Genomic DNA, 12,945 nt, shown 5'->3' with positions numbered 1-12,945 from the left:
AGATAAAACTCCTGCCCTTGATTTGTTGTATTAGCCGAGATAGGCAAGCTCTTACAATGACGCTCCTTGAGCTGTATTCTTGAGGAAGAAGAAGAAGAAGGGGAAAATCCTAGATGCCTAAGTGCTCGATCCCTTTCCAAAGAGGGATAGTGCTCTATTTATAAGCCGCCCATGTCACACTGACATGCGGACTGAGTACCAACGTCACCTTTCTTGGGCCCCGCCGGGCACGCGGCTTGGTTCCCTCCGGGTGGCACCGCAGGGGACAAAACAACTTTACTTTTCCTGGCACCCTGCAACAAGTACCGCTATCCTCTATCGGCTCTCGTCAGAGATTCTCTTTCGGTGCTTCTTTTGTGCAATCGCCTGGCACCGCTACGTAAGCAGCGACTGCTTTTCCTGTGGTAATGATAACGCTACTTTACTTTGTGCCGCGTGGTCAGGATAAGAGCGTTAAAAGATCTCGGCGCTGGCCGAGATCAAGGGGTTCGTCCTTATCCTGCAAACTCATAAGATAAGACAATCGCGCCGGCATACACCCGGTATGCTGGCTTGGCGTTAGTTTGGTTTTATGATGCCGGCATACTTGACCATGTCGGCTTTGCCCTCGTCATCTCAGCTAGAGCATGTCGTCATGATCCTAACCGGGGTCATCCCCCGACAGGGAACATGGTTTGATGAGAGGAACTGTCATTTCAAATAAAAGTGTATCAGTTATAATCTAGAACACCCCTCCTCCAAAACAAAAAATATACTCTGGAACACTGCTTTAAGAAACTACAAGTAGCAACGAGTAGAGACCATTGGCAAACTTTTCTTCTAAGATATCATTCTTAGGTAACTTACGGGCAATCGATTTAAGATAGAAATATAAACATACTGCTTGTGTTTTTAGAAGCATTAGCAAAAGGTATATGGAGTATTGAACACGAGCACACAATATACCTTTTCAGGTCAACAACAACACAGCTCAAGGAAAACCAATGAGTCATAACATCAAAAAGTGGTTCTAGTATTTTGTCAGTAGCCATCAGCAGCTTGATTCTCATTCTCGTCGCTAGTATCAGAATCACTGCAATAATCAGAACCACCGGTGCTTACAAAATCAGAAGCCTCTCCTAGAATTTTAATGAATTCCAATCAGGAGAAATATTCTCTGAAGTGCTTATAGTGCCCTTCCTGTCCCTCAATCTTGACCAGTAAACAGTAGTGCACATATCAACAGTAAGATCATGCTCAAATATTTCTCCACAAACATTCAAGATTCCTGTGTATGTGCTTCCTCCATCACTGTTGCCCTTGAGAGAAATGAAACCAGACTTCAGCCCAGCAAGTTTCATCTTTTCAAAATATTTCAATGCTTTGTCTGGAAATGATGACCTTGCCCAATCATTAATCAAACAGTATATGTCTTGACTTTCAATTCAACATCTGTTGTTTCTTTTATCACCTCTTCTGTTATCTACAAAATAAATCATTTAATAAGATAAATTAATTTATTCTATTAAGGCAAAACAATGCATAGTGTGCGAGCAAGGACCTAAGAGAAATACTTATCAGTCGCAATTTTCAAATAAAATAAGATGAAGTCATGTTACTCATGTAAGATAAAGCTCATTCTGCTGAAAAATGTTAACTCTTGATTATCATATGAAATTGTACTATAACTGCCACTCTATCTCCACCATGCTGTCACAATAAGCTAGAAATTAAATATGTCAATGCAAAATTCTCGTTATCTCATACCAGCATGTCTCCATCTTTTGCAGCATGCATTTATGTAGGAGGTATGTATAAGAATGTTAGGAGGGACTCCATCTTCTTTCATCAGCTACATTAAGTCCGCTACCTCCCAAACATCTCTCTTAGCCCACCTACACAAAAGAATAGTTATTAGACGAGCTTCCAACATGTATTTTGAAATAAACATAAATAGGTTTGCATTATGCACTGTTAATGCTAATCACCCTGTTTGGGGTAAGACACAACCATCACCCTGTTTGGGGTAAGACGCAACCATCACCAAATCTCCCCTAGATGGCTGAAACATCAAGATCAAAATAACAACTATAAATGAATGAGATCCAAAGAGAAGTATAAAACAATCAGACAATCCGGTGAGTATATCTCCTACAAAAGAAAAGAAAAAATATAGCATGCGGCAATTAAAAGTTAAAACAACATTCCGTTTCTTTGTTCAGTCCTGCATGTCTAGTAAAGTGATTGTGAGACTTGCTAAGGAGGTTGTGGATGCATAAGTATCATTCTGCAGAATTTTTCATCACTAAAGGATTGATACTATGAGTTGAAACATAGCCACTTTCACACAAAAAATGCAGGCTCACTAACTCTAAATATCTATTTCTGCACAAAGTTATAACTTACAAAGGACGCAGAAAAGAATATATATTGACTACAAGAATCTATAGTTATATATCCACTATAACACAGACAGAGGTAACATCCGTTTCCTATAAATAAAAACATACCTTACGATTCAACACTCAACTAGCGAAAGATTTCAGAACTTGAATTTTGATCCTGTGGTCTTGGCAGATCTCATTAGAGATGATATTAAGATGCTTGATGGTGCATGGGCGCCATAGGGAGTGTGTTTTTTCGTTTTTCTGTACAGCCAAACTGCCCCCCACAGTATTGGATTTTTTTTCTTTTCTGTTCCTTGACTTCGGTCTTGTAATGTTTCTTCTTCTATAATGAAAAGGCAGAGCACCTGCCATGTTCGTCAAAAAAAGAACTTGAATTTTGATTGGAATTGCAGATGACATCAAAGTAGACAGCAGACAGGTCAGATGTACAGCAACTGCAAGAGGCTAAGTAGAATTCCTAGAAGGTAGATGGCCAGTGTTTTGCATTCGACACTCAACTAGCGAAAGATTTCAGTCTTTCAGAACTTGTATTTTGATCGGAATTGCAGATGACATCGAAGTACACAGCAGACAGGTAAGCTGTACAGCAACTGCAAGAGGCTAAACAGAATTGTTTAGAAGGTAAATCACCAGTGTTTTGCAGTCGTATCATACCAAGTTACCAACCCGAGCTCAACCTTCTCAAGCGCCCCGAACTGGCGGAAGAACTCGGCTAGACGGCTACCTCCGCCTTCTACTTTTTCTTTTTAAAAAAACTCTGCCTTCTTCTCCCACGCGGGATTTTACTGACGAAGACCTTCCCCCTTCTGCCGAAAACCTTCCATCCGCGGCGGCGCCTCCGGCTCGGCCTCCCTCGGCGGCGGGGGAGACTTCTCTAGCGTTCCGGCCTTCAGGGAGGGGGGGGGGGGGGGGGCGCAGGCGGAGAGTGGGCAGACCTGCTAGATAGCCATAGCTTAGAGGCGAGGGGGGTTGAGACTGGAGACTGAAGGAGGGGAGGGTTTGGGTAGACGGTGGCGGGGTTCGGAAGGGCAGCGGAAGGAGGCGGGAGAGGATTGAAGGAGGGTTTCGGAGAATCGGAGGATGGCTGAAAGCGAGAGGAACTTTTTTTTTTGAGAAAAGGAAAGCGACTGCATCACGGCATCAGCAAGGTCATGTCGGGCCGCGGTCGAAATGGAACGACCCGGTAACGGGAAGAAGAGGATGCGGATGCAGTGCGATCGTGTTGGGCCGAAATGGAACGGCCCGGGAAGATCGAAGACGATGCGAACGCGGTGCCATCGTGTTGCCCACTTGGCCCCAACAGGCCAACGGCCTGCCCGAGCGCTGATCCTCCTATCAGGTTAGCAACTTATTGACCCGGAACAAAAAAACAATAGGCAAAAACTATTGAAAAAGATGGATTATCATAAAATCAATGCCACATTCAGCTTATGAATTCAACAAATTCAAATTCTTTTTTTTTCTTATCGGAAGGAGTAACTCGTAAAGTCTAACTATCACAATGTACTCATTAACATGTCGGTAAAGTCAATTTCTTGAAAAACCTTGTAACATCGACTGCATCATGCTACAAATTTGACAGAACCTACTATATACACGAGGTCTGAAACTCATTTCCAATGCCGTGTGTGCACATATATGCTGGTCTTAATTACTTCACCAAGCCATCCAAGTGGTTACTTACAGCCATTAGAAAGAATCCTTACTTTACAGGTTATTCCCTCCGATCTTAAATTTGAATTAAAACAACGACAAGAATTCAAAATCGGAGGGAGTATTAAACTACAAAAACATAAGCTTTTTTTACCTCTATCTCTAACTCTTTTTCTCTGAACCTTAAATTCTCAAAGTTTCACCTGCACTCTCTCCCTCACTGGACAAAATTGATCGACCCTTACTTTCTCTGTTTGTTGGTCAGCCAATGGTAACACTAAGCATCTGAAGCAATTAGACGGAAAAGTCTTTTAACAAATCAGTTATTTGAAGCAACTGATGGGGATATGTAAATGATATACGGAGTAAAATTTATCATAGATTGTATTGAAATAAGGTACTCACGAAGGCTCAAGATCAAGGTGGATGATAGATTGGGGTTTATGCTCATGTAAGTAACTCATTCCATGACAATCATCATTGGGTTGTTTTGTGTTACCGCAGCCAGAAATTGCACAACATTTGGATGCTGTATTAATTGCAGGACATCAAGCTCATGTCTGAATGCTTGCCTGTATGCAAAGATATCCACCCAAACTGTAAGGAAAATACAACTTGAGGAGTAGAGTAACATCCAAGTGAAAGAAAGCTATCATAGATGAAGAACAAATGTAACTATCAGGTGAAATCAACCCACACTTTGTTCTCGTCATTAAGGACAGCATCATCCAGCTTCTTAACAACAACAAGAATGACCCTCCATGTTGCTTTCCGAAATGTATCCTGAATGGCAACACGAATCAAATTTTCATTGTTAATAGCATCTGACGAAGAAACTCAATGTATGTAATTTTTGGTACAGAAAGTTGGATTTAATATCAGGATTTCAGTAGAATACAATCAATATAGTGAACCAACTGTGCACAGCAGAGTGGAGGTATCCTGAGCAGTGATTAAGGTAAATATGTGACTAATAGTTTATGCATACCTTAGATAAATTTGCCATTAGTGAAGTCAAGCTCGTCAGGTCAATCTCATGTACAGGAACATCATGATCACTGTCAACATGCATAGGAACAACCTTCAAAGAAATGAGAGGATGGTCATTATTCAGAACACTTGAACATGACAGTACATCAGGCAGACACGACATACATCATATTGAAAAGAATTTGGATGCCGTATTAATTGCAGGACATCAAGCTCATCTCTGAATGTTTGCCCATGCGTTGTGATCATAATTTGTCAGGAAAACAAAAATGGGAGTAATAAAATATCTAAGAATGATGAGAAGCGAAATGAGGGAACTTGATTCATATGTATTACATAAAAACAAAAATGCTTCTAGCAATTCTTGTTCAATATGAGCACCAAACTTAAATATTTCTGTTTAAAAACCACACAACAGTAGTTCAGTACCATGGTATCGAACAGTAAAAAAAGAGTAGGAGATTGCAATCACAGATTCAACAGTTCTAGCTAAAAGAGAATCGAGATCGGATTCCAACCTTTGATTATCAAATGTTTGCATGCCCTCTCAAACCAATGTACTAAGCTTCATCAACTTGTCAATTCGTTCAATACAAGACATAAAGAGCTCGAAGTATATCATCCTAGCAGAGATCAAAAAATTTATAGCATCTAATAACAAACAAGTACAAAAGTTAGTGTTTTTCAAGAACCTACCAGATATGGAGAGAGCAAAAAGAATCATCAATGCCTGAAAGCTTATTAGTGGTTGTGCACTTCAAGCGTATCCTAAACTATTGATCTTGGCTGTCTTTTGACGTCTCCTCTTGGTTGTCTTTTAATTGGAGGTACATTCCCCCTCATTTGCTTATTTTTCTTTCCCACTCATTCCTTTACATTTTCTTCTCTCTGCTTTGAGATGGAACCCTGCGAAGTCGATTTCTAGAATGCTCGTATTATACATTCCTTTGAACCCCGCGAAGTCGATTTCTGTTAACACTAATTAATTAATATTATATGTTAGAACATGATACAATATTGTTTATTCTAAATTAAATCCTAACCTAGCATGTCAACTCAGGTGATCCACTTAAACGGATGCTCCCTTCTAAATTCTGATTTTATGTTACACCTGTTCTGCTAAAGAACTCCCTACATATTTCCTCAAACATTTATTCACGTGCTAGATCTCTATAATTCTGACCATGCTCTCGATCATTTTTTTATAAATCTGTTAAGCCCCCTTCTTGATTTCTACATGATGGCATCTCATCTTAGAATATACGTTCCTTGTAAACAAGAAATTTGATAGGCAAAGAATCCTAAAACCAATTGACGATTAACTTCAACTGAAGCCGCTTATCTCACCAATCGAAATCCTATTTTTTTTTTCTGAACCAAGCATCAAGTAACACAATAACAATCAAGCAGTCAAGCTTCTTTGATCAAGTAACACAATAAAAATCAAGTAGTCAAGCTTCTTTCATTAAAATATCTACTTGAGCTGCCCCTAATAGAAGGTTCTACCTCGGTTGATTTGGAGGTGTATAAATCTGATTGCTGGAGGTGAATTGTGGTTCTCCATTTCTCCCCCTCTTTAATCTGGTGGTCCTCTAATTAATCCCCCTGCCTCCTTGCTGCCTGGATCGGACGCATGTAACGTCAAATCGCAGAGTGTTCTTCTCTTTCCCTGCATCCTTTTCTCCCTGCTGTGACACCTGCCCACCTCCTTCCCTGGCTCCCGCTTCCTCTCCTTGTTTAGTGTGTATGGCAGCACGTCGGAGATGGTCTCCTTGAGGAGGTGCTTGGTGGAGTGCGTATCTGAAGAAGCCCACGGGGCCGTGGCCGGAGAGGGCCGCCGCTGTCACTCCTCTTCCTTTGGCCGCCCCACGAACTCGTTCCCCTTTGTCCTCTTCCTCACGATCCTTCAGGAGTTCAGGGGCGACGGCGTCACGTACAGCGTGGCGACGATGTCTTGGAGCGAGGTGGCGGTGGCATCTTGGAGCGAGGGCTCGCGAGAGAATTCAGGGGCGAGATGGTCTCCGACGGCCAAAGGCCTCGGAGGAGAGAATTGGTGGACGACAGGATAGCTGCAGCAGCGGGACACTTGCCAGGACGGAGGTTTGGATGACGAGAGCGGCGGCAGCCGCCGCTAGGGCCGGGGACAGGGGGAAGGTCTCGTGGGGAAGTAGAGCTGCAAGTTTGTGACCCTCAGGGTACCCATTGACACTTCTTAGTTCAACCAAATGAACTAAAGTTTTAAAATGACACAATTTTTTGAAAAACTAGTTCATTTGTTTGAACTAAGGAGGGTCAAAGTGTACCTGAGGGTCATCAAGTTGCACCCCTATTGGGAAGGCGAGTTGATTTCGGGGGTGCGTTTTTTTTTTGCGTGCGGAGGCGTTGGTTTTCTTTTCATGCAGGAGCGATCACGGAGAGAGGCAGACGGACGGACGTACGTCCGTCTACGTACGTAACTGTAAATTAAGGAATAGTAAAGACTACATCCTGGGACGTGGGGAAGCTCGAGCAGTTTTTTCTCCCGATGAACGTTGAAGTTATCAGATCAATTCCTCTCTCCACTCGACGCCAAGATGATGTTTGGGCCTGGCACTTTGAGAAGAACGGAGTTTTCATGGTACGGTCGGCTTACCGGCTGTTTGTCCACACAAAGAACGTCCGGGAAGATTGGCTGGAGGGTCGCCCGAGCACATCAAATTCTGAGGCTGAGGGCAAGCAATGGACGACTCTCTGGAAGGTGAAAGTCCCTTCCAAAATCTGAGTGTTTCTTTGGAGATTGGCGCAACAATCTTTACCTACTGGAGATCTGCTGGCGCACCGTCATATGGCTGAGAATAGCAGGTGTGCGATATGTGGCGAGGGTGACTCTTGGCGTCACTCGCTCCTTTCGTGTACAATGGCATGATGTGTTTGGTCTCTCGTTGACGAACACGTCACCGAGCATATGGCTGCTACTGAAGAGCCATCAGCTAAGCAATGGTTGTTTGCTACGATGGGCTCACTGGAGCATGATGAGTTCATCAAGATGGATGTCACGTTATGGGCAATCTGGTATGCGCGGAGGAAGGCGATCCACGAGAATACCTTACAGAGTCCGCTCTCTGCTTTCGCCTTTGTGGAGTGATTTATCGAGGAAATCTCGCCGGTTGCGGCATCTGCCCCCCTCGCCAGAGGACACGACAGCCTGCTCCGCGCTGGCTGCCCCCTCCAGCGGGCTGTACAAAGATCAATGTTGATGCGGCGGTGGCAAAGGCAACTAATATGGGCGCCGTCGCCGCGGTGGCACGCGATGAGGCGGGTGTCTACCAAGGTGCTTCGACGGTCACGTATCCAGGGATCACCGATCCAGCGACCCTCAAAGCTATGGCGTGCCATGAAGCGCTGGCCCTGGCAGCGGATCTCGGAGTACGATGCCTGATGGTGGGTTCGGACTTCCTGGAAGTGGTCAAGGCAATTCACGGCAGAAATTTGGGGCCTTTTGCTCATGTTATCAGTGATATCAAGTTTTTGTCCAAGTCTTTTTTTCTTCTTGTAGTTATCGTCATGAAGGTAGGAGCTCCAATTCGGATGCTCATAGTCTAGCTAGAGGTTCTTCCTCCCTTGAGTCTGGGCGTCATGTGTGGTTTGGCCGGCCACCTGACGGGTTTGCTATACCTGTCAAGGTTATCCTTTAAATAAAGCAAGTTTTTGCCCTAAAAAAAAACTTGGCCTGTTGGGTGGAACAAGACGATGCGAACGCGGTGCGCCCTGCCCGTGTTGGGTGCTCTTGCTCGTGTTGGGTTCATAATGCACCATCGCCAGAGAATTTCAAGAGAGGAGGAAGCTTTTTGATGAGGTCCATCTAGGCCGTGAGAAGAGAGCAAGTAACACAGATGCTCATAATCTATCCAAGGCGGCGGCCACTCTCTCTGCTGGTCGACGCATTTGGCTTCTAAATACCTCCGACATTTCTTGTATCCCTTATGTTGCTTTGAGTTAATAAAGTGGGGGTGTTTCGCTAAAAAAAGGTTGTGGGTGTGCGTACAAGGACTGTGCTTCGATGATCATATCTTTACTTCTCATTTCATTTTTAATTAGTATACTGTCTTTATTCTAAGTCAACGTTTACAGAAAAATCCACCAACATTTATGCCTATAAATTAGTTTTATTAAAAAAATGTACTCCTTCTGTTTCAAAATATAGGGCATATATAACTTTTGTTAAAAGTCAAACCTTTTAAACTTTGACAAACCATAGAACAAAACATATCAACGCCTATAGTACCAAATGTGTACCATTAGATACATTGTGAAATATATTTTCATAAAATCTTGGTTTGAAATTATACATGTTAATATATTTTGTTATATGGCTGGTCATAGTTTACAAAGTTTGGCGGTCAATAACAATTATGCGCCCTACATTTTAGAAAGAAGTATTAGTTAAAACTTAAAAACTTTTAATCTTAATCATCATCAAATAAACTGATTAGATAAAAAGATACTCCCTCCGACCCATATTATTTGTCTCAAAATTATCCAAATATGGATGTATCTATGTTTAAAGAGCATCTAGATACAACGTAATATTTCAACAAGTAATTCCGGCAGGAGGAAGTAGAACTTTTAGTCACTTAAATTTATTTTATGAAATCCACATCTCCTCGATATAAATTGTGACTTATTTGGTTTAAGGAAACTTTATTTCTGTAAGTCGAATAGAAAATAGAATTTTTTTTATTTCTATGTCAATGCTTCTTTAGCCAGAATGTAAATGAGTAATTAAACATTTTTTTGACCGAAAACTGTATGAGAGGATCCAACGGTAGTTGAACATCTTGAATCTTAATTAAACAAAGAGACGAGCAAAAGCATTCATGAGACAACTTAGAAAGAGAGGATTTTTCTCACTTTTCTTCGCTTAAAAAGACAAGATTTTCTCACCATTCACCAAAGTGTTAACAATTTCAACCGAGGGCAGATCGAGGTTGAGAATTTCTAAGTACGTTGATGGCCGGATAATGATCAATTCGCGGCCTTGCTTAGAAAAGAGAGGATTTTCTTACCTTTCTTCGCTGTAAAGGAGGATTTTTTTTCACCATTCACCAAGGTGTTAACCATTTCAACTGAGGGAGAGGTTAAGAATTTCAAAGATCATGGTCAACTCACGGCCTTGCATTCCAAAGCAAGACTACTGTTGATACACGGATGAACAGTGCACTGCCACTTACTCGCCAGTGGTCACAATTACACAAATACAGCAGAGATACATACAGTACATGAATGGGAACCGAGAATGCATGCAAAAGCGTAGTACGTACTGTACTACAGAACAAAACACATGCACGATTTTGTTCGCAAGACACAGGCACGATTAATGAAACAAGCCGAGGTACGTGCAGCAGCCAGCCGTATCATACAGACTGCCCAGAGCAAGAGGCTGACTTCAGCGTTTCCTGATGGCGAAGGCGGCGAGGACGACGAGGAGCAGGAAGAGGAAAACGGAGAGGAAGGAGGCCACGACGGCGCCGCTGGTCCGCTGGCAGAATCCGTGGAACTGCATGCAGATGGCCACCCAGTTGGCGCGCTCGTTCCCGTTGTGCGCCAGCTCCACGATCGCCGCCGCCGCCGCCGCTGCCGCGGTCAGCAGCCCGATCATGATCTGAAAATGCGCATATTCGCAAGGTTTAAGCTTTAACCGCGCGCCCGCCACGTGAATTCTTTCTGTACAAAGGGTGGATTGAAGGGTCCTCGTTACTTAATTACCGTGTCGCAGACAAGCAAGAGAAGCCTGAGGCCGGTGGCCTGAGGCCGCAGCACGACGACGGCGGAGAACGGGAGGGACAGCACCAGGTACCCCGCGGCGATCGCGTTCGCCACCATCAAGAACCTGCATTGCAACGCACGCATACATGACTACATGAGTAATTCGAAGCGTGTGCGAGAGCGAGTGATGGATAGTTGGATACTGACAGGAAGGCCGGGAAGTCGTCGAATCTGGCGCGGAACTGGAAGAACTCGGTGAAGACGGAGAGCGTCTCGTCCGAGGTGCCCGTGGCGATGGCGGCCGCGAGGGCCGGCCCGAACGCCGCGATCCGCAGCAGGAAGTCGAGGAACGCCAGGCACCGGCTGCCGCGGTCGCTCTGCCGGAAGAACCGGCCGGCCGCGAACCTGCGCGGCGCCGTCGACTTGGCGGCTGCCGCCGCAGGGGCCGCGGCTGCGGCAGGAGGCGCGGAAGGTGCGGGGGCCCTGTCGACGGCGGGCGCGCCCTGCTGGCCGGGGGCGACGTCGTAAACAGGGATGACAGTGGCGGTCTCGCTAGTGCTCATGTTTGCTGGTGCTTTGTGTGAAGATGAATGGACGGGAAGGGGATTTGATGGGGTTTAGGAGATGACAGGCGCTCGGTTTGATTTGATTGGTTAATTGCGTGGAAGGGGCGGATTTATACAGGCGGAGATGACCTGCTGGGATATGTGTCATGGTCATAGGGTGCAGAAGTTTGTGCAGAGGTTGGGAGGAATGTGGTGTTGTTGCATGGCGCATTGTGGTTTGGGTTTGAGTTATGGAGTGGCCGAGTTGGAGTGGTTGCCAACTGCTATGAAAGAGTGAAATGCAAGCGCCAAGCAGTAGCTTGCAGATGCAGTGGTGTTTCACGCTGCTGCACTGGCGGCCAGCTCTAACAGCGATATGATGGAACGAACTGCCTTTGCGCGAGCCAGCGATGGAACACGATAACATGCAGTTTGTACGTGCACAAAAAACGTATTCCGAAAATAAATAAATCAGCGATGTAGCCTCTATGCCAGTACATATCTCACTTGTTTATTTTGTGTAACTGATAGTCAAAATAGAATTTATAGGAAAATTCCCGTTCACTCAAAACTCTTGGTAAGATTCTCATGTTTTAAAGGTGTCATGTCCTGTGAATCCTCTGCCTTTGTGCATCCCTGCATCCAGCTCTGCTCTACCTTCCGATCGGAATCGTGCGACCGGACTCTCTCCGCAGCAATTTTACAGAAACAGGCCCGCCTCGTCCAGGTTAAGTTTGCTAATTAACCAAAAAAGCCCCCAGCTATAGTCATCTTGCCCGATCCCGCGTCCTCCTGAGTCCTGACTCCCCAAGTTTCCCTATCCTCTCGTTCAAACAAAAATCCTCGATCCCCAATCTCTCAACCACGGATCTGTCCCACGCTGATCTTCCAATCCCCAACCTCGAAGGCAAGGACGACCTCCTCGAGTTCGCCGAGAAGCGGCTCCGCGACAACGGCCACGTCGCCGAGGGCGCCGGCAGGACCCCATCGCCAAGAGCATGCACCGAGCCGACACCCACGACGCACCCACGTCTCGGCGACGGATACCCCGGCGACCACCACATCCCATCAATGGCTGCGTGCGACGGAACAAGTATCGGCGGCCACCACATCCAGATGCGATGGCAACTGCTAGCCTGTGACCGAGACTCGCGTTCGCCGGTCACCACATCCCGGCGACGAGGCGACCTCACTCATTCTGCTTTGAAGGAGACAGCTATTATTATTTGACATAGCAGTTCTTGTTAGACAACTTGCGTTGTAGATTGCATCTGTTTTTGTTTGGGTGTGCCCTGGTAGCTTCGGAATGTGATTCACAGAGTGTTGGTGAGCAAAAATTTCTGAAGGTACCGGATGTCAAGTTGTTTTGTGAATGAAAATATTATAAAGAAACAACTATTGTGCTTTCTTAATGCAATTGAGACTGATAAGCTGCTCTAGTATTAGTTCTGAGGTGTTACTGGCCTGATACACTCTGTAATTTACAATTTTACTAATCAGATGTGATGGTGGTGAAACTTTTCACCTGATACATGCTACTTCTGGTACTGGAAATTTACTAATCAGAGCTCCTAATGTAACAATTATATCAATCAATGAAAAGCTGCTGATACTTTTTTAAGTAA

At 44.6% G+C, this 12,945-nt stretch overlaps 1 protein-coding gene and 1 long non-coding RNA gene across 8 annotated transcripts; both read right to left on the bottom strand.

The window, feature by feature from the left end:
* Positions 1-3,487, bottom strand: LOC104585381. Of its 7 annotated transcripts, none has more exons than XR_001404697.2 (6): positions 3,054-3,487; positions 2,490-2,987; positions 1,968-2,041; positions 1,747-1,874; positions 946-1,462; positions 1-687 (listed from the first exon to the last, which is right to left on the bottom strand). It is a non-coding gene; the product is annotated as an uncharacterized LOC104585381 (long non-coding RNA). The 7 variants fall into 7 exon arrangements; XR_002961417.1 differs by having other exon boundaries at positions 2,490-2,977; XR_001404698.2 differs by having other exon boundaries at positions 3,065-3,487.
* A 6,667-nt stretch (positions 3,488-10,154) lies between these two features.
* Positions 10,155-11,439, bottom strand: LOC100842918 (casparian strip membrane protein 1). Its single transcript, XM_003580088.4, has 3 exons — positions 10,983-11,439; positions 10,776-10,899; positions 10,155-10,671 (listed from the first exon to the last, which is right to left on the bottom strand). Exons 1-3 carry the CDS (start codon positions 11,336-11,338, stop codon positions 10,456-10,458), a joined length of 696 nt encoding a protein of 231 aa, XP_003580136.1. The 5' UTR covers positions 11,339-11,439; the 3' UTR covers positions 10,155-10,455.
* Between the last annotated feature and the right edge of the window lie 1,506 nt (positions 11,440-12,945).

This window comes from Brachypodium distachyon, chromosome 5 (assembly GCF_000005505.3).
Source record: "Brachypodium distachyon strain Bd21 chromosome 5, Brachypodium_distachyon_v3.0, whole genome shotgun sequence".
In the NCBI taxonomy this organism is placed as follows: Eukaryota; Viridiplantae; Streptophyta; class Magnoliopsida; order Poales; family Poaceae; genus Brachypodium; species Brachypodium distachyon.
Note: the sequence above shows the minus strand (reverse complement) of the source record. Positions and strands in the feature narration are given on the sequence as shown.